We start from the raw sequence: 22,308 nt of genomic DNA, 5'->3' as shown, positions 1-22,308 counted from the left end.
GTATGTGGATTTGACCATTCTGAAACTCATTCATACTACTTACACAGTAGACTAAAAGAATAGTTTTAAACAGCTTTAAATAGTTTTTTAAACAGCTGGATGAAGAGTGTCATTCTGCCTTGCTACACTATCAGAACGTGACATCAAAATCAGCAATAAATAAAAATATAAATCAAAAAAATACATTGTATCATTTTTCCATGAATTAACGTTTCATGCTTTACCTCAGGAAAAAATAAAAAGGTGTCCAAAGCATCCTGAAAGAAAGATTCCCCATAGCTAATCTATGAATATGAAGACAAGGACCACGTATGTCAGACATATTCCATACAGTGCTTAAAAGACTTGCTGCTTCTGTAGCAGGACTTCTGCACGACGCGGTTATAATACACTGGAGTAACAGATGATTACAAAACTTGGTATGAAACAATACTGAAAACTCTCAAAGAAACAAGAATAAATCATACCTGGAAAAGTCAGGAATATAGAAACTGCATAGACTAATACCACTACACATTTCCAACAACTGAAAAGACTGGTAGAGGAACTACTTTTCCTGTCACAAACTAAACAAAACAGATCATACCTATTTGGAGGAATGCTACTGAAAGATACAACACCACGCAGGTGGTTCAAACTGTAGCTTTGCCATCAAAAGAAAAAAGATATACTAGCACCAAAAATAGTTGGTTTTTTAAACAAAAGAAACATGTTGCAAGTCTTCACAGGGTGCTTTTCTTGATGAAATATTAAACCCAATTCTTTTCTTTCTTGTACTGAACATGCAACTTTTCTAGATACTGCTAGATTTTATTTCAAGTCAATCCTTGAGAAGCAAATATTAATGTCAAATCCATGTATGTAGTTTCGCCTCTCAAATTAAAACTGTTTATCTGCTGTTCACCCACGGTCATTGAAAAGGAACGAAGCTTTAATGCTATCAAACAATACAGAAGCTTTAAAAAGTTGTTAAATTATTTGGAAAAAAAAAAAATCCTACCTGCCGGGAGTTAAATAAAGAAATTACAAGACAGAAAAGAACGTGAATAAAGGTGCTTAAGTGTTTCCTCAGCAGGGTCTCAGTGTCAGGGAGTTAAGGGAAAACTGAGTTTTGACTAACGCATAACAGTAGTGCCTACAATTATGTCCTGAATGAAGACATCATGAACAAAGGTTCTGCCACCTTTGTAAATGCATATAGAAATGGATGCTATGAGGACATTTTAAAAGCATAGATATACGAGTTTTAAAAACATGAAAGAGCTAATGACAGCATGCGTTTAATAGCTCTTTATCTTGTTGCTATTGCTTAAATGAGTTGTGTTTGTGGACACTCTCGATATGGATTTGCTAAAACATCTAGCCAGATAATAAACATCCTAATTTATTTTGCATTTGAACACTCCGAGGGACATTTAAGAAATATTTCATCTTACTGCATGATTGCCAGTATTTGATATTTTATAAAAACAGTCAACTTCTAGTCTTCACATCTCTAATATACCTAGCCAAATGTGCCAAGTCAGGACATAGGCATAAAAGACGCTTTTCTGTTAGGTGGGCAGGTTGCTCCTCAGCCTGTTGGTTTTTGAGATAGTGCTTCTTAAACAAGCAGACTAAAACTGGCAAGTCGGAGGGCTTACATGGTGCTCCTCTTGTCCCCTTTTCTGGAAAGTCCCTCATTCACATTACTGCACTCTGATTATGAACACTTTATATTCAGTCTATGCCATGTGAAGGCTTTTACTATTGTAATCATGATTACTCAAATAGATCGATACTCGCATCTCTGAAAATTTAAGCAAAGAAAAACATTTTTCCTCAGATCTGTGAACACTTGTTTATTTCTTACTATTGGAAAGACGGAATTGAGTAGTAAATATATATATATATTCAGTATATATCTCTATATAGTGTTGGAATTGTGTTTTTATTAGTAAGGTACTACTAGGTGGAGGCCACTAAATTGATTTTTAGTCTTAAAAATCTATGGAAAATTTTCCCTCATGAAAAGCTTTTTTTGTCTCTGATATGCCAAAATGACAGTAAAGATTTAGCAAAGTGAAAGATGGCATTACAGTGGCATTTCCATCGATCTAGGATTGTGAAGCAATACGAAAAGTGCAACCACAGCAGGTCCCCACCTTCACACGATTTAGAACTGATGGAGCAAGGAAAAATGTGCATTCCAGGAAGGGCAAGGTGCCCGCATATGGATGGAGACAGGCTGTCTTCCTCAACTTTAGTTTTGGTCTACGTATGAAAGACAACTCTCAGAAAAGTAACTAAAAAAGTTTGTGATCATCCTGCTATACACCAGGAACGGAAGTGATATAAAAAGAATTTCCATCTGCCAAATATGGCACCATTTCTCATAAACTAGTCTCTCAAACTAACTACAGTGCACCATATGAAGACTCAAAACTGGAAAAAAAAAACCTCGTGGCAAAAACTACAAATGTGCACAAATTTAAGTATTTCTAGCAATAAAAAAAGTGGAGAAGCAAAACTTTGCCATTGTTTCTCTAGAAAGCTACTCATCTGAACAGAAATGGAGGAATATTGACACCTTTAACAGTGTAATGCGATGGCAAGTGTGCAGTGGTAATCACACAGACTTGTTTCTCTCCAATGTTTTTTGAGTAATAACGTCCACTAAGTTCACTGTAACAGCAGAAAAAGAGCAAGATGAATAAATCAGCCTGTGAAACACAAAAATAAAATTTTCTTTTTTAGACTTAAAGGCTTAAAGACTCTGAAATAGAAACTGTTAATACTGAAACAAGCTGAACGCATGGCTTGAAGTATTTTCTTCAATGCCATCATCACAAATGTTGAGTATATTATTGAAATGCATCCTTTATGGCAACAGTTATGGGAAAAGGAAACAAAATTAACCACAGCTTCCAAAATTCTGCACAGAAGTTCAGCTAGTTTTGTGTAATTTAAACTGAATCACATGAAAACCACACCATGGTACAGACGTCCCTGGTCAGTTCCATTATCCTCCTCCTCTGGAGGATGTTCCGATTCATCCCTGCCTCAAGAATGCTTTTTCCTCCAGCAGTCCCAACATACAACATGCAGAGCACATACTCTGTCCATCCTTGAGTAAGGTTGAGAAGCTTCTGGTCTCAGGCGGTGTCTGCCATCAAATGATCTCTGCAGCACCTCTGTAACCTTTTCAAACAACCCACAGAGAAGTCTGGTTTCTTCTTCAAACTTCTTTCCTTCTCGATTAAGGACTCGACAGGGCCTATCGTGAATGTCTTCACGACCGTGAGCAGTGCAAGGCAAACCGGTGCTGATTAACAGGCGGGACCCTCTTTGATCAAAGGGGCCAGGCGACTCGCAAGACTGGAAGCCATCCACCTGCAGCTGGAACGCTATCCCCCAAAAATTCAAGGCCTCTTTCTATCCTCCTCTGGTTTATCTCTTTTTAGCAATAAGCCATGGTGTGACTCCCTTGAGATGACAAAAGGAAACGATTCAGAAGCTGGAATCAAAGGTCACCGTGAGCAGCCATTTAGCACGTGACGTGATCACACAACAAGCAGGTTTGGCACACAAACTCATGCTTTTAGTCCATACAAGCAGATACGGTGGCATGAAACAGTGAAGTGTTTAAGATGGACATGGAAGCCAAGTCAGTAAACTCCAACGACAGCTGGTACAGTACATTTCATAGCATTTTGCTCTTATTTGGTCACAATTTGTTGTAAACTAGTTCATGGCACTCATTGTCCATGCAGGTCCACAAGCCAAAATATAAGAATTTACAGAAATAATCAGATTTCTATTATTGATCGTTGTATCAAGATCTCTCTCATTTGAGAGAGAATCTTTGCAGGTTTACCCTGCAGTTATATATCATCTAACTGCAGATGTAAGTGAAAAAAGGATGTACACATGGACTATTGCAAACAAGTAGAAGCAGCTACATGTAAACATATCTCAGACTTGTAAAATAAATTTTTCAGTTTTCAACTATAAATACAAAAAGTGGAGCACTATATACACAACTTCATGCTTGTAAGGTTAGATTCATCACTGCAGAGACAAAAAGAGGTACAGATTAATCAAATTAGTAAATCAATATTTCAGATTTCTATTCCAAATACATAGATACGGCAGAGTTGCAAATACAGACAGTTATTTCCCCAGCACCAGCTATTCTTCAGAGATAAATGCATCCAGGAGGTCACTTATGCTTTATGTTTTCTAATGTATTATACGCCAGTATCCCTCCACCTACATTATTCTGAATACTATGCTTTTAAATCTAGCACTGTCTAGGTTAAGTCTTCACTAAAATAATGTTGCCGGTTAAAATTAGCATACAACATAATAACCGGGAGAATGTATTGAAGAATAGAAAGGTAAGGGAAAGACAAGGGCAGGATGCACTGGTCTTCTAGATATCCCAGAAAAATAATATCATGATAGATCAGTATAAATACTTGATAAAAATGCCACATCCGTGAGCTTTTATAAAGAATGGGAAGCAGTGATCATGTGCAGAAACCAAAGGATGTATGACTTTTCATATGAAAGAGAAAAGTCTTGGACTTTCCAGAAATCTAACGCCAACTGTTACTACGACACTGCTTCAATGAGTTATTACTTCTACATATATTACAGCCTCGTCACACCAGCTACTGTCATGGAGAGGTCTTATTTTGTGTCGCTGCATATATCTGCCTAACAGGCTCTGAAGTATATCCCGATACTGTCCAGTATAGCTGTGACAGGCTTCTCTGTGTGCCAAGGACATACTGCCCCTGGAAAGAAAAAGCTCTGCCCATCTTACCTTTTGCCAACAGCCAGGCATTGGTAATCCATCGGGACCCTGTTTCAATGGGGAAGCGGAGGGGAAAGACATAGTTAAGTTTGACAGGATAGATATTCCATCAATATCTGTTAGAACAGCTGAAGCAGCTCTGACTTTTTATCTAATAAGTAGCAATCAGTGCCTAACTTATCTCCTCTCTCGGCCTCAGGGTTAAGGAAAAGCCAAAGGAGAGGTTTACAACGTGTGCTTTTCTGCCATAAAGATCTGTTTTTTCCTAAATCATTAGAACACCTTCATCAGTTTCTTACTGCCATTAAAGCTCAGGCTGCATATTATTTAAAATATAATCTGTTATTCACAACAATCTGTAGCTGAACGTACAAGATCAATGAGCAAAAAAATATTATCACTTTTATCTGGAGGGTATTGTGTTTTATGGGGCCCTAGTATAAAGTTAACCCAACGATAAGATGGCAACACTCAAATTTGAGTAGGATCTTTTCGGTTCACTTTCATTTTTAGCTTTTGAATGAAGCAGCAAAAGCTTAAGGCCTGAACATACCTCAAGTAGCACAGTGGAAGAAAACATCAGTGGTGGGAGCAGGGCAGTACAGCAGCACTGACTATATCATCACTTGGATAATACAGCTATCTAATTTCTTACATTAGTGGGAGTCACTCCGTTTCTTTTCTGTCACCACCCTACTTTCACGTATTTCCAGGCATCCAGTAAGATCACAGACAACTTTTCACCAGTCATAATGGTTTTCATGGAACTAATTCCAATTTACGTGGCTATACAGGGCTTAGCCAAAGAGTTATATGCTCACAATTAGGAGCACATATCATGTTACTAGACTATATATGAGAAGAAAAAAAGATCAGGCCTTGGCATTTTTTAGAATATAGAATAACGATGCTTATTATGTGAATTTACATGTGAAGATAGCGGTTAATGAGAATTTTTGAATGTAATCTGATGGGAATGGCTTGCTGCCTCAAGCTACAAACAGTGCTGTTTGCTTAGCAGCTTATTCTAGTAATGACCTACGAACAGAATATTTTTTCATCCATCAGTGATTGTTAGTGAATCTCCAGATATAAATGATAATACAGAGAAACATTTTTAAATTACAAAGGCATGCTTGATTATCCCCAACAAAATATGAGATATGGTTACCATTAATTGGAAGCAAACAAAATGGACTATGGAATAATCTTAATGGGCTACGTATTTAAGATTAAAATCCATTGAATTCAAATTAGAAGTGCTATAGTTGAAATAAAATCTACTTAATTTAACATTCATCTTAGAGAACCGTGCTTAACCACCAAACAATATCAGAACATGCAGATCAAATTTTACTGCGAACAATTAAAAAGAAAATCTTCCTTCTATCTTTAGGAAATGTGTTATGTACTGTTCCTTTTCTTTTTTTTTTAATTTATTTTTTAAATGGAGAAAAATTTAAACTTACTTTGCCATTAAGTAAAAATCACTGTTGCCAGATTGGTACAAGGGAGAGGGTCAACAAGTAGCATTTTAGTATAGGTGGGAACTTGAATTCATGCTAACATAGGGTGGGGAGTGTCGTGTGTATTCCAGGAAGGTAAGTTCCAAGGGTAAGACCATTAAATTGAAGACGTTAAATAACAAAGACAGTGAGGGTTTGGGCTGCAGACCGTTATCTTCTTACAAACCTCAGGTAAGCTTTTCATTTCCAGATCTGTTTGAATACCATTTGATGAACAGACCAGACACCCAAAATATTACTTGTTTAAGGTCTGGGAGATCGGGCTCCAGCTTGGCTTACTGGAAACCTATGACTTTATTTTTAGAAATAATATTTACATCATTCTGTACGTGACTCATTTTGGCCAAATCCTGAAAACATGCACCCAATACTGCATGGATTGTCCAGGGTGCAGATTAGCTCTGGGACAGGCTAGCGTGAAGAACTGAGCCAGTGCAGACAGAAGGCATCAGACTTGATTAGAAGTGGACATTGTGCTGGATTTCTACAAAGACTTGCGTTCAGGGTGAGTAAGGCAATAGGTATTTTTGTGAGGAAAATAACAAACAAACGATTCTCAGGGAAAATGTAGGAAGGACACAAACTTATAAATTGCCATGTGATGTGGGAGCAAACTGCTGAGAGTTAGGTTTGAGGTGTCAACAAAAACGTGTGTTCTCTCATTGCGGTTATGATCACTGAAGCAGCTGGTTTGTTCATGCACATGCACGTGTTACGTGAATAATGTAAAGTCAGCTCAAAACCCCATTACTTTACATTGAGAATGGCTGACTACAAACAAAGGAACCGCATGCAGGGTTGGTAGGAAAGAGAAATACTGTACCAATTGGCAAGGGGCATCCAGCCCATCCAGGCCAGGCTGGCCTGGCTCCCCTTTTTCCCCCTTAATTCCACGGAATCCCTGTTTGTAAAGATTAACTTGCAATGTTACTGTCAAGGAAATGCCTTCAGTATTGACTTAGCTGGAGTGAACAAATAACAGTGGAGAGGCAAGAGGAAGAAGCTGACCGCCATGGTGTGATTTCAACCTGTGGGGCACTGACTTTGGCACATCTCGAATTCAGTTCCTTTCAACATGCTCGGCAGAAAATAATGAAAAAAAAGGCCAACAAACGCCACAAATTTAGCTTGAAGGTCTTAAGTCTGGTGCTTTAAACCAAATTAGGAGGTTGACAAACAAAGTCTGCTCCAGAATTTGCCAGAACTTGAGATAAGGCTGCATTAACAAAGGGCAAAGGTGACACAGTAGCTGGTGCTTGTTCCTTTCCTCTCATTTCTTATTCCATCAGTCTACAGCAGGATGATCAATAGTCCAATACACAAGTGAGACGTACCAATGGGCAAGGTGCATCTAATCCAGGAGCACCCTGTTCTCCTTTCTCCCCTTTAGGCCCCTTTTTGCCTTTCTTTCCCTTTTCCCCCTGTGGATACAATGGTTTGGATAAAACAAGTTTCATTCTTTTGGAAAAAAAAATGAAGAAAGATTGGTTTAAAAGTTTGGGTTTTTCTTTTTTAAGCCAATGGAGAGCTGAAAGGACACTTACCACTGTGTTCTGGTTTGGATGGTGCATTATGTGGAAAAATAAATTATATGATCACAAGCAAGAACTGCAATCATTCAGTATTAGTTTGTGTTGGTATTTCATATCAGTATTATGGATATTTTGAATCCTAGAACAGGGCTTGAAATCACTGATTTCTTGAGACAGAGGCAAATCTGCAAATCCCCCCAATCCTCAGTCCAAAATACGAGGTCTCCTACTGTTCTAAGGGACAGTACTGAAGTGCACACACTCCCTAAGCTGAATTTGTCAGCTTGCCTAGAAGATTTGTCACTAGTCAGGTGTAACTTTGCGAGAGCAGAGTACACCAGCATAGTCTCTCTAAAAAAAGACCTGTGGCACAGATGCTTCACAGGGATGGCTGGTCTCTGGCTGAATTCTATCAACTTGCATGGTGTCATGTCAAGGGTGAACTTGGCCTGGTACGTCCTTTGCTGAACTGACCCTTTGCACTCTGGTAAGAGACTGGGACAAAGCCCATTCTCAGTGATGTCCACAGAAACCCACAGACATCACTGAGGGTGCACTCTGTTTCAAACCCTGTTACAGGAATCAAAACATCCAAACTGCTTGATGGAGAGGTGCTTTCAATGGTTTCATAATGTCTTGGTATCGTAAAGTAATCAGAAGTGATAGTTAGATTCTTTGTTTAAATATTACAACACTTAAATGTTCTCTCTACTGCAGGCAATGTTTCACCTACTTATTTTACCAAAATTCAGTCCTTTGATGTCACACTGAGTTTTCTTTTTAAATGTAAAACTCCCAATGCTTTAGTTACTCATGGAAATGAGTTGACTCCCCTCAACAAAGCGACCTGCAAAGATGACCTCACCTTCAAGCAGTGTAAGATGTTTAGGGAATTCATTTTATAATTGGTTTCACACCAGTTGATCACAATGGTAAATGAGTTTCAGGTTTGCTCTCAATTTCACAAAAATCAAAAAAGGTTCTGTTAAAAAAAATGAAACAAATTGGACTAGGATTGTAAAAAATGGGATAGGAAGGATGAGTAAATCAGGAATATCACAAAGAAATGGGAAAAATAGTCATAGGAAAATTAGTATGACATTGGAGAACCAGCAAGCGAGGTTGTGGCTATTGGGAGGATTTAATTTGTGAGGAAAAGGGTAAAAAAGACAGAGGAATTGCAAGGAATGAAGGTAGAAGGAGAAGGAAGGAATGCCCCTTTGGAAAGACAGACGGATTTTGCTGAAGCATAGTAAATAGACATTCAACTAGTTCCACACCAGTACAGAAAGACTTGATCCATTAACAAGAGAGAAAAAGCATTTTTACACAACTAAAAAATAATCAGCTACATCATATTTAAAAAAGGAAGGAAAGCACATTATTCATTTAATATCATAGCATACTTGACACATTCGAATGAAAAAAATCTTTTCCACGAACAAAACACTGCATTCATGACACGGTAGGAGCAAAAGTTTCTTGTCTATCTTTTCTGTGTGCCAAAAAGACTCAGGATAATATTACGGAAAACATCAACCCAACATTACCCTTTACCAAATTATAAGACTGTGATGTAAAAAAATCCCCACAGGTCCGGATATGTAAGTTGATTAAGTTTTCATCTTAAACCTACAAACCTGACAGCACAGCACAGAAGACCAACAGTTTCCGGGGTCAAATCTCATGTTATTTGTGCTCAATGTAACACCCATTTATTTGCTGTGAGTGTATGCAAGCAGAGAGCATGGACATACTCCAAAATTTTCTGTTACGAGTCAGCAGATAATTATTTAAACTTCCAGTTTTGCAGGGCAAACCTATGAGCTTATTCAAACCATTGCAGCAGTCATCTGTAGAGAATAGTCTGGATTTTACTACTTTTTCCGTGGACTGAGTTCTTGTCTCTTAATCTTTACTTCCTTACACTGAACTAGGGAGATCCACAGGAGATATGGAGAATCTACATCTGATGAAAATTTTTTTTTAAAAAAATCCTTCCTGCCCTTCCTAAGCGCCTAGAAAAATACAAATTTGGGGCACTTCTGTAACACCATTATGATTGGAACAATCTCCAGTCCTCACATGCACAGATTTTCATCAATGCAGAGTGTAGCGGGAAACGGATGATGGCTTTCCAGCCACTGTTGTGACACATCATACTCCTCTGTCAATATTTATAACAAGAGACACAACTGCACATTTGCGATCAGGGCCCTCCTTCCTTCCCTCTCCCCACAACACAGTATCTACCTTTTGTAAAAGGTTATTCCTTTTTAAAAGGATTTTTTTCCATTCATACAACTTGAAAATACAAAATAAATTGTACAAACCTTTTTTGTGCTGCATGCTCCTGGACTATAATTCTATGTAAGTAATTACAGCTAGAACACCTTTGAAAAGTATTTTTTTACAGCCAAGTTAAGCAGACATTCTAATGCAAACACTGACTTGCTTTCACTGTAGCAGAACTACTGACAGGCTAAAATAAAAATCATCAGTCTAGGACTCATTTCAAATTGAAGAAGCAAAGATTTATTCCTTGCCTATCATAGCAATTCTGTGAAAAAAACAAGTGTCACTGGTTCTCCACAGATTGTTAGTAATGATATATATTTTTGCAATACAATTTGAATTAAGTTTCTTAACTAGAAACTCACTAATCTCAGCTTGGGCGATGTGAGTCTAACAGCCAATACTGTAAGGAATATTTAAAAACCAAGAAATCAGAAGCTGTACCCTCAGCCTGTAAGCTGGTTTCTCTCTATTGAAATGGGTGCTGTTACACCAATTTGGTCATAGACAATTAGTAACTTACATAAGGAAAAACATCAGAACTGAGAAAATTTTTTATAATTAAAGCTTCTATTAATTGCATTTCTTTGTGTCTTTTGAGAGTCAGCCTTCCATTTGGAAAAGGAATTATTGATGCAACCAGGGTGGTTTTAGTGAAACCAGTTTATTTGCAAGATTTAAGTGTTCCCTCATTTCTGGAAAAAATGTGTCAGAACTGTGCAACACAAGTCCCTTTTCATAGAGGTCTCAACTGTATCTTCCCTGATTTTTCACTGAGAAAGACCTTCCTTTGCCTTCCAATTTCCTTTGAGCATTCTGAGAAATTTTAAGGCAGAGATTCCATCTCCATTTTCACTCTACAGACTTCCCGGCAATCCTCTTAGTCTGAAAGCCCATAAGACAACGTGGTTTCTGAAATATCTATCAGACTTGCTAAGTACTTTATCCCATGAATTCTCCTCCGGAAACAGATCTTGCCTTTTTCTGAATTTTTAGGGGGATGGAGGGCTAGAATTCCTAGGAGATGTGTCCTGTAGCCCAAGAGAACAAGGCTACGTGGGCAGCCTGAATTGCAACTGAACTCCAAAAAGGGCCTAACTGTGCCTTGTGGCCACACACAATTCCCACACACAACTTTCTTGCCCTCTTGCAACTGGAGGTCCTGTGTTTGAGCTATTTAGTCAGTCTCTGGGAATAATGAACTAATAGCCAAAAGCAGAATGCTGGACTCTAGGGCGTTAAGATAGTTTTACATCCTGAGTGCAAGAATCTCAGCTGTTCCATTTTCACATGATATCATATCTATATATAAGCCTGTCTTCCAGAGATCTTCTGGGTCTCTGGTGGCTGTATTTTGTCTGCCCATTTCTAGCTGTACATGGAAACACAAATTCAGAAGGTCTGGTTGGAAGGGACTTCTGGAGCTCACCTAGTCTAACCTTCCATCCTGAGCAGAATGATTACTGACCCTAGATCAGGTCAGGCAAGACCAGGTTGACTCACCTCTCTGGGAATACTGTCACAGTGACATGCTGCCCTCCTAGCGAACAAGGTTTTCCTAATGGCCCCTCTGAACCTCCCAGGAGCAGCTTGTGGTCTTGTGGTGTTTTCCCATTTGCCACTATGCAGAATAGTTTTGCTCCATCATCTTTGCATCTCCCCTTCAAGTAGTTTGGCCTCCTCTTTGTCAGACTAAGTTAAGTCCACCTTCAACCTATTCTATCAGGCCCTAGGCCCCTGCCAGCTTGGTAGCCCTCTGCTTCTCCAATTTCTCAAGATTCTCTTGAACTGGGAGGCTCCAAATACTATCTGCAGCATTCAAGCGGCCTCACCAGGACTGATTAGAGAGGGAAAAATCTTCTGGACACAACCCTTCTAATGTAACCCAGTATGAGAACATACTGTTAAGCTCATTCGATTTGGCACCTACTGTAACTCCCACTTAGCACAGGCTGGCCACTTTGCCAGTCACCTATCAGAGCTGGCAGTTATCAGTTACGCCTTTCCACTGATAACTGTTCTCAAAAAGAAAAGCTGTTTGCTTGTGACAGACAGATCTGAGGTCTTTGACAGCAAGCAAGAGCTCACCATTCATTGTGATTACTCTGCCAGGTCAGACACTGCCTTTATAATATTCATAGAGCACCTGCTTAAGCAACAGTTGTTCTGCAAACTCAGCACCTTACTGCTGATCTCTGAGCTCAAAAGGAGCAATATAACAAGGGACAGGAGGGAAGAATACATTTCGTAGTACCCTTATCAGAGCATTCTTGGGAAGTGTTTTGCCTGACAGAAAAGGAGATGAACTCATGTCGACATTTTAACCCTGCTTCTTGTTTAAGATACAGTGATGGGAAGTGGACCCTGTACACATCAGCTAGGCAAAAATAGTTGTCTTAACTAAAAAAATCACCTGCTCTGTGTATGAACTTTTATATTATGTGTCTTGGTGTGGTGCTAATTCAGCAGTTTTAGGAACCGGGCTCTGTGTTGGTTAGAAATAGGGACGGTTTGCTCATGAGCTTTCTCTGCACGCATTTAGTCCTAAATTGCTTTTTACTAAACATATTTCCAAGTCACTGTGTCTGGACAGTGAAAATGAAGTTAGGCTGTTTCTGTTAACTTCACTGTCTAGTTGGTTTACTAGAACGGTAGAGTATATGATTTAATTTCAATCCCCAAGTATCAAAGTACTTAATTGTAAGTAAGACATTGCCAAACATAAAAATTTTAACATTTCCTGTCCTTATGCATTTGGTGTGGGACAGGTAGTATGTACAGGCATGGTTCAACAGTTATGCTGCAAATACTGCCAAGGAACTGAGGTCTTCAGTATAAAATTATTACCACAATGACACATTTCAGTGGTCTGCATTAAAAATTCCAGGTTGGCAAGGATTTTCAACAAATGTTAAGATGGATTGGAGAAAAAGCCTAAAACCAACGTGTGCTTTAGGACATACTGATATTACTAGTTCTGTGCGTAAATTTTAGTGGGTTTTCATTATTTTGCCTATTATCTGTGACCTGCCTTTTGGCACACAGTAAAAACAAAGCTGTTATAACGGGACAATTTATAGCACAAAGACAGCAGAACTGACTAGGCTGAGGAATCAAGCAACAGTTAATAACACTGTGGTCACCTTTTCTCCCTTTTCTCCTATATCACCCTTTTCTCCTCGAGGACCAGGGAAACCCTATAAAAACAAAATGGACAAAGACAGGTCGACTTTTATTCACGTGCAGGTTAAGCTTTCAAATACTCTTGGAAAACATCAAAAAAGATGATTTCACTACATGCTTTGCATGTATATGTGTGTTAGGTGTGCACACATGCATGCACGGAAGAGCATGTGAGACAAGTAAGTCACAATGTTTGGTAGAGTCATTTTGCCAGCAATGGAAATTAATATCACTAAAAATGGCAATAGTTCATGCTATGTAGCATATGTATGTTCTGGAAAAGACTCCTCCAAGTTAGGGATTTCAATGTAGGGCTAGAGGAAAAGGCTTTCAGTAAGTCTTTTTAGCATGCCAAAGAAAGAGTCTGTATTTTGAAATGTATCACTTACAGGTTATGGGATTATTCTCTTTAATTAGGATAAATTTACTTAACCAAATGTTAGTGACTCATCGTTCTTCTACGACTGAGACAAGTCTATTTTCTTACCAAGTGCAATTTTTCAGCCTATTGACTTCCAAAGGCCCAACTACTTGTATTACTAAGCACTATCTGCGGTGGGGTCTGTCGATAAGGGGCTGTATATTGCATAGTCTTTGTCCTCTTTATCACAGAGAAAGAGCAAATGCAACATTTAGCACACTCTCTGTATGTACTGCATGCACACTACATGGAAACAAAGGTGTTACACGCAGTAAGCTACTTCTTGAAAGACGCTTACCTACCATTAAGAGTGCATTGGTCATACATATTACTTACATCAAGGCCAGGCTCGCCATCTTTGCCCTGCCAAAGAACCATATAAACTACATTAGCGTCCCTAAGCTGTGATGCCAACGGCTACCTTGATGCCCGACTTCTGTGCTGCCTTTATACAGCGGTACCCCACGCTGCTAAGGCTGTACACACAGCGTTGCCGTTAGTGAAGGGCATTTCTGTCAGTGTTTAACATTTCCAGGAACTGATAACTTGACTGTAAAATCTTGCTTGACTGTAAAATTTTGTTTGTACGCAGATTCCAGGAGCAAGCTAAAAATACATAAAAGCCTATCCTTTTTCACTTTTAGTTCACAGGAAGGGGAAACAGAAATTGGATTTTTTAAATTTAACTCACAGAAGTGACCCTCAGATAAACATGCACTGCAAGCAAAGTTAACACTCTGCGGAGTCTGAAAACTGTCTCTAGTCATTGACTCCTGATCCAAGTAAATGGATCCAATTAAACCATGAGTCTGCATTTCAGCTTAAATTAATTAATCAAATAGATTAGACTGGAGAGGGTATGGAAACACTGCAAGTCTCTTGCAGAGGCTGGTTGTGCCTGGCCAAGCACATTTACACGGCTTTTCTTGTGTCGAAGTACAGAACAGACATGTGTATATGTGCACACCTGACCCAGTCATCAGCAAAGTAAACAGAGTAAGTCAACTGATTTTATTGGGGCCATCCTCGTTAGGCCAAAGGAAATTCTAACTCATATTTTAGAGATGGATAATATAATTTAAATGGTTGATTTAAACCATACCATCTCCACCTATGAATGAACAATAATGAACTTCTCAAATGGCTTCTGAGCACCCGGCACAGAAATGAAAACAAAACTGGTCTCTGAAGTGTCAAACAAAACAAAAATATAATGGTGAATGCACGGAAATCCAAGCAACTTACTGACATTAAGAAAATCACAGCTTTCCACAGTTCATCCTGAACTCCTGCCACTCTCGCATGGTCCCCAGACAGCTGATGGCCACAGCTTGCAGAAACAAGAGCACTCACATTCTGGATTTCCCCTCTCTTGCTGGTTCATGTCAGGTCTGTTTCATTACTTTTGCATGACCGCATGCATGGGTAGGAATCTAAGTCTACGATACAGACCAGTGACCTTGCACTATCAGGGATTATTATCTTTCTTTGCCTTTTCTAACTAATTGTATTGCTAGGTGAAAAGCAGTCATAAAGCACACAAAGTTTAATCAAGGAGTGATGAAAAGCGCAATGTGTACAAACTGTGTAACTTACAGGCAAGCCGTATGGTCCTCTGGGTCCAGGTTCACCTACAGTTCCCTTTTCACCCTAAGAAAACATTACAGAACAGGCAAACAAAAACATTGTCTATCTTAGAAGTGATCTCTACCAAATGCTTTAGGTTAAAGTTTATGCGTTCCTAAATCTTTTGAGTGAAAAATATTTATTTTTATTAAATGATTAAGGGGGCAAAGAGAAGATGTGTATTACTTTCTAAGCAAAATGACTTTTCAAGCATGTGATATTACATTTGTTTTTAAATCCATTAGTAACTGAAAATATTTTTCAAGCTGAACTTGCACCGATTTCAATTTTAAGCTTGTAACAGCTGCAACATCATACAGCAAAAAAACGATGTTGTAATGAAAACGGCGGATATACCGCATCAAGCTCCATCACAGCAGCTGAGATGCGGCTCAGCAACAAGCAAAAATAATGTGTCAGTCAAAGCTTGTATTTAAGCAGGCAATGCTATTAACAGTGACATTGTGAAGATTATCCCATGCACTGTACTGTGTTGCTAACTGCTCTACTGGATTCTAGATTAGTGATGTAAATACCCTGGTTTATTAAATCAAATCTGTATTAATGTGCAAGACAAACAATATCATAGAATCATAGAATACCAGCTTGGAAGGGACCTCAAGGATCATCTGGTCCAACCTTTTTTGGCAAAAGCAGGGTCTAGACAAGATGGCCCAGCACCCTGTCCAGCTGAATATTAAAAGTGTGCAATGTTGGGGAATCCACCACTTCCCTGGGGACATTACTCCAATGGCTGATTGTTCTCCTTGTGAAAAATTTTCCTCTTGTGTTCAATTGGAACTTGTACCCATTATGCTTTGTCTTTTCCATGTGACTCCTTGTAAAAAGGGAGCCTCCACCTTCTTTGTAGCCACCCTTTAAATACTGGAACGTGGTGATAAGGTCTCCCCTAAGTCTTCTTTTCTCAAGGCTGAACAAACCCATTTCTCTCAGCTTTTCCCCGTATGGCAGGCTTCCCAGTCCTGCGACCATCTTTGTGGCCCTCCTCTGGACCCTCTCCAGCCTGTCCAAGATTAGTACAGAGATTACTCCAGAAGTTTGATCTCATTCTGCACTAAAATCCACAGAAAAATTATCAGTTTCCAGAGGGATGCTACCAAAATCATTTTGCAAGCTTAATATAGAGCAAACTTCCCCAAATGAAATGAAATTTTAAGACGACAAATTTCAGTAGTAATCATCTTTGCTCTCCAATTGTTCTTCATCAAGACTGATACGGAGTTAAACTTCCTGAGGCAGGCAATGTTAGCCCACGTAACTTCAAGCACAGCCTCTGTGAGCTTGTTATGGAGGCAGGGCTGGTCAGGAGTTGCAGGCAGCAGTCTTGTTTCAGACTGTGGTGCTCTTTCTTCTGAATGAAATCCAGCAGAAAAGCCATACGCTCTTGAGAGAGCTAAACTGCTCAAAGTGTTGATGAGATTAAAAAAAATGTCCCGACCACCTCCAGTTTTCAAAGCTCCTACTCTGGATTTGTTACGTAGGGTTATTTGGATCCTTTCTTCACCTCCTTTCCTTTAACATAATCTAATGCAAGGCTTTATGCAAGGCTCCTGGCATACAGAAGTGCTGTGTTTCATCCTAGCAATTGCTGCACTTAAGGCTTTTGAGATAATTCTGTGTACAAGATCCTCTAAAAATCTGGGTTATTTACTACTCACTATTAATTCATTAGTCTATTATTAAAAGCGCAAGACAGAGATGCATATGCGTGCCTAATTAATAGGCCAAGTCCCTTAGCAACACCTCTGAAAATGGGCTGCTAAGTCTCAATTTTATTGACTGGTTAATACAAAAAGCAGGCATCAGAATAAACCGAGTCCGAACGTGTTGTTGAATAATCACAGCAGTAAAGCGGTCTGTCAGAGTAACTGACATTTCATCAATTTTAGATACTTATATTTTTACATAAGTGGACGCTGTCTATGCTCACTTTAGTCTTGGGATGATTAGATGTGTAATGTGTGATCTTTCTGGATTCTACAAATCTCCAGCCATTTCTGAGCAGTGCTCAGGCTGCATGCCCTTGCAGAACAATAGGAGCTATTGGGAAGTAACAGCTGATTTTCAAAACAGTAAATCCTTGCAGTTTTAAAACTTTCTGCTGAGAAGAAACTAATGCACTAACCTATGTATATAACAGATACAAAACTGTTTGATCAATACTTGAAATAGGTCAAGACTAGTTAAGTATCTTTTTTTAAAACCTTCAACAGCAAAGATGACTGTACAAAGTCCTCTCAAGATAGGCCTATAACGTTGCTAAACATATGGTAGACATAGAGATACTGAATGTATCAGTCTAGGATATAATCTCATCTCTTATGTAAGAATATATTTAGAGAAATGTATCTCACAATTTTTTGCCTCCAATACAAAGCACATGCTAAAATGTGTTTGGAATATCAGATGAGGTCCTGAATGTTTATGGATTATGTAAGATTGATGGACTGTCAGGGGCATACTGCCCTCAGCCATCATGATAAAGCATTTCCTGCAGGGAAACAGACATTTGAAAACTTTAGGAAAGTTTTTAATATCTTTTGTAAGACAATTCATCAGTGCCCAAAGAAGAGAAACCACAGCCTTTGTTTTTGCCTCCTATTTCACTTCAGTCTCCTGAATATGAACTACCATTTGCACAAATGAAGCTGCATAATTGGTGTCTCCATTAAGATTGAAATGGAGATTTCACAACATTGCCATGGTGACAAACATTTTAACCAAAATTAAAGAGAATGCACTTTCCCTCCCAGTGCAGAAATTGCGTAGTGATGACAGTGTTGCGCAGGCTACACATCTGAGAGCCAAAACCAAGTTCAAAACCAGGTCTTTGCCATCAAGGCAAGAGTTTCAGAAAATTAGCATTTCATTAATTTTGTCTTTCAGGTTCTTTTAGGTGGACAAGAAAAGTTGGATACACATTTTGTCTATCATTACCCATCCGGCTTACATGTCCCCTTTCACTAGTAGTAGTTGAAGATGTTTATCTGTTTACCAATGTTCTCCATTTTCTCTCAAGACAATACATGAGATTAATAGGTACACAGCCAGATTCAGAGGCCTATCATGATCAACTCCTCCATTTAGTGAAGATGGTTTCAGTAAAAGCTCTCTAAGCATCTAGAAAAATGGTATTTTCAATAGCCAAAGAAATTATTAAGGACTGTAAGACACCTAATAAATTATATTAATTCATACTATTTATTACCATTTCTGTTTCTACCAAAAGAAATGCCCAAAACCACAGTATTGGAATGTTCACCAGTACCATACTTCAGGAAGTGTTAAATCCTGCGTTAGCTTTTAATAATCAATGAATAGCTTGAAGTTTAGAGAGAAAATTACATGGTTAAGCTCACACAGTGAGTTAATAGCGCATTTGTTTTCTGGTGATATGCACTATTTTCCTAGTCTACTTTCTCACCATCTAAATAAGTTTTGTATAAAGACTGTCAAATGTTTTCTACTTTAACTAAATCGCTAAATTGGAAACCAACCTACCCTAATTTGCACACCAGTCTGTTCTACCTAAGCAGAGTAATTCAGCATTGCATCAAATGCAGCCTATGCAAAAATGAATCCATGATTTCTATAAGAAGAAATCACTTCAGTTTGATTATATTTGCTTTCCTTAACTTTTAAGGACACATAAATATATAGTGACCAACATTTTACATGTATACTCTCAAAGTGAGATTGTCTTTCCAAATTTTAAATAATGTTGATTTAAGAACATGGTTTTGTTTCATGTTAGGAATCCCTGGTGCCCTTCTAGGTTAATATTGGCCCAAAGTTTTTCTTATCAGTATGGAAAAATGTGATCCTCTCCAGTGATAGCGAGCAGTGGCACTATGCAGCACTTTTAATTAAAAGCCAATGGCTGAAAACGGCGGGCAAAAATGTTTTCCTCCTACTTTCACATAAACAAGTTCAGCAGTTGAAAATGCAAGTTGCAAAACTGCATTAAAAACACATGATTTGCTATTTAGATAACGAGACATCAATGCCAGGTGTATGTTAGATAACTGTGCTACAAACGACTTCTCCTCCCAAAAAGTATTGAATAATTAAATGAACAATTACAGCAATAATCTTGCTGGTTGATTGAGTGGAGAAAAACCCCTTCTGTCTTTCTTGTGAACTTCCTCCAATTCATTTAGCTACACAGAAAATGGTGGGTGTGCAGGAATTTCTTGCACACCTTAGTTTCTCTATTTTTGCAAATCTGTCCCTCTGTGCTTATGCGATTATTGAACCGATTCACATCACAGCAGTTCCTGTCCCCTTTGTAACTACTGCTTGTCAACAGCCATGGTGGGGTTGATTCTAGACCCAGCTGTATGACTTCTTATGACCTTTTTTCATAAGAACAAAAAATTACAGTTACCTTCCATACATTAGAAGAGTAGTTTATATTATAGCACATTGGTTTTGGAAGAAATTTCAACCGATACTACAAACACATATCCTTCAAGATAAAAGCTCATAATGCAAGAACAAAATGTACGGTGTTTATATATGCATACATGTATATCTCATCTAAATTATTTTCTGAACTTCAGAAGATGATGTTCAACTATCTTTTCACAGAATTGATAGAAAAAAATGTTATGTCCTGGTTGAAAAAAAAAGACTTGAATCTGTAATCCCCTGGAAGAAAAAGACAAATATCCAAGTCCTTCAAACAGTTATCTAGCCTGAGTGGTAAGTACAGTCTACTGTTCCTATTTTGGACTATGCTGCATGTCTTGTATTTATTTCTCAATGCACAGCTCTGTAGAAATGAATCATCAAGTCATGCATACCTTTCTCAGATGTACTACTGTTAAAGCTAACTGGACCTGTGCCATACGGCTGCATCCTTAATACAGCAAGTCTGAAGCCATTTTAGCACAGCTGTTTTGTTATAGTGAGAAGTTCAGAAAGACAAAATTCTGGGCTGGCAGCTCCTTGGAGGCTTTAGTTAGCGTACAGTATCATCTTTTGTTTTGTTGTACAAGTTGATGGTTGTATTGTTGAAGATGACAGGCTCACAGGTAAAGATTAAGGTCCCTATCCTGCTTCGGTTGGGAAAAATGTACTGTGAATATTTCAAATCAAATAGGAGGGGTCCTATCTTCTAAGCTTAAATTAAAAAAAAAAAAAAGGAAGAAAAGCTTAAATTTTGTAGAGGTTAGGGATTTTTTTCAAGGTAAAAACATTTAAGTGCAAAGAGGTGAGAAATACTCATTTTTTTTGCCATTGCATACGTATATAATCAGATCACACTATCTTCTTTTTTCCCAGACTGTTCCCTCAATCCACTTACACAAAATAATGAAACCAACCAAAACTTTGCTTTGTGCAGCACCATGAACTTGAAAGTCCTGTAAGTTTCTTACTGTTTAGTCATTACAAAATACCAGCTCCTCTGAAGTTAATGAGTTACAAAATCAACTCTTAAACAGATAAACGTGTGTGTAACTAGAACATGTATACAGTTCTGGGCTGATTCTTAAACAGATGAGATACTGTTCTGTTTAGTAACATCCAGGCACACTCTAGGTAGCCATATGACGTTTTGCCATTGTGGCAGTCGCCTTGCAAAGAAAAGTACACGGAACTTATACTTACTCTGTCTCCTTTAGGACCTGCAGGGCCATGGGGACCAACTGGGCCATCTACACCCTACGAAAGGAAACCAAGAGGGTAAGAAAGAGGTCTTGTTCTTTACAAGTCTTTAGGTTTAATAGCTGTTTTCTAGCCAAGAGCTAACATGGAATCAGCCTTCACCAGCTGAGAATTCAGACTTAATTGTGATGGGACCTGGCCAAACAAATCCATTTGGCTTTCAAAACTCCCCCTATAAGCTCTCATGTTATGAGGTAACCCATCTTTCTTCTAGTTGGATTTTACTTTATTCATGGAAGTCATCAGATTTACAAAGATTTTAAATTTATGGAAAGAATAAGGGTCAAAGATATTTTTTTTTTTAAATTTTTATTTTTAAAATTGAAATGTCCACCTGGAAAGTGGACATACCTGTTGCAGTGATCAATGGGAGGCTTATAGAAGCCTTCGAATACATAACTCCACTCTTCTTTCACTTTATCAATTTCTTTATCATTATAAAAAGCAAAGAATTTAACATTTATGTTAAATTCAAGAACACAGGCAGTAGAAACCCAGCATGTCTGCTTCTGTTTCACTGATTCCATATTAGCATTAAACAAGGATGTTTTCCTCTGTAAACCAAATCCCTAACCTTACTCAGGAAAATAAGCACCCCAACTAAGGCAGTCATCCAACCAAAAAAATCAAAACCAAACTGCTTTTTTAAGATTCAGGGCTCCTTCTACAGAGAAGTACGTTCTCCTTCCCCGACACATTGCCCTAAGAATCTGCTGGAAGCATTTGGCCTTCCTTCCTCCCTCCATGCCATGTGTGAGTGCGGCTGGCAGAGCCGCTGGAGAAGACACAGACTCGGTAACGAAGAGCGACACAGAAAGACGAGGGACTCACCCGGGGTCCTGGCTTTCCGTCTAAGCCAGATGCTCCCTGTGTGGTTAGGTGGAAGCATGGATGACGGGTACAACACGAATGACAAGAACGTGAGATTAGTAAGTGATGCTGATGAATAAACATAATTCAAACGTACAGTACAAGTTGTGACTGGGTTCTGGAATGGGTGTCACATTACTACAGCATGTTAGTTAAAAATTCACATAAAACATCAAGAGCCTGACTCTGTTCTCACATTAGTCTAACTTCACTGACCCACCCCTGCCTTCACGTCACAGTATATCAGACCAGAATAATGTCAGGCCATAGGAGTGCTACAAACACCAGATGTTAAGGTGTTTTTGAGCCTTAATACACAAATATTTACTTTGTAATTTACTTGCATGCTTTCTAATTTGTAAA

The 22,308-nt window shown here is 38.6% G+C and overlaps 1 protein-coding gene across 1 annotated transcript in view; it reads right to left on the bottom strand.

The window, feature by feature from the left end:
* Positions 1-4,491: 4,491 nt before the first annotated feature.
* Positions 4,492-22,308, bottom strand: part of COL25A1 (collagen type XXV alpha 1 chain) — a 318,699-nt gene continuing 300,882 nt past the window's right edge. Inside the window, exons 31-36 of the mRNA XM_074589386.1 lie at positions 21,019-21,072; positions 15,355-15,408; positions 14,095-14,121; positions 13,298-13,351; positions 7,151-7,228; positions 4,492-4,849 (exon numbers count right to left, since the gene is read on the bottom strand). Coding sequence (XP_074445487.1) covers positions 4,610-4,849; positions 7,151-7,228; positions 13,298-13,351; positions 14,095-14,121; positions 15,355-15,408; positions 21,019-21,072 — 507 coding nt within the window. The 3' untranslated portion in view covers positions 4,492-4,609. The remainder of the gene's footprint in view (positions 4,850-7,150; positions 7,229-13,297; positions 13,352-14,094; positions 14,122-15,354; positions 15,409-21,018; positions 21,073-22,308) is intronic.

The sequence above is a fragment of the Larus michahellis genome, chromosome 5, assembly GCF_964199755.1.
Source record: "Larus michahellis chromosome 5, bLarMic1.1, whole genome shotgun sequence".
NCBI lineage: Eukaryota > Metazoa > Chordata > Aves > Charadriiformes > Laridae > Larus > Larus michahellis.
The sequence above is the reverse complement of the archived record's forward strand: the minus strand, read 5'-3'. Positions and strand labels throughout refer to the sequence as shown.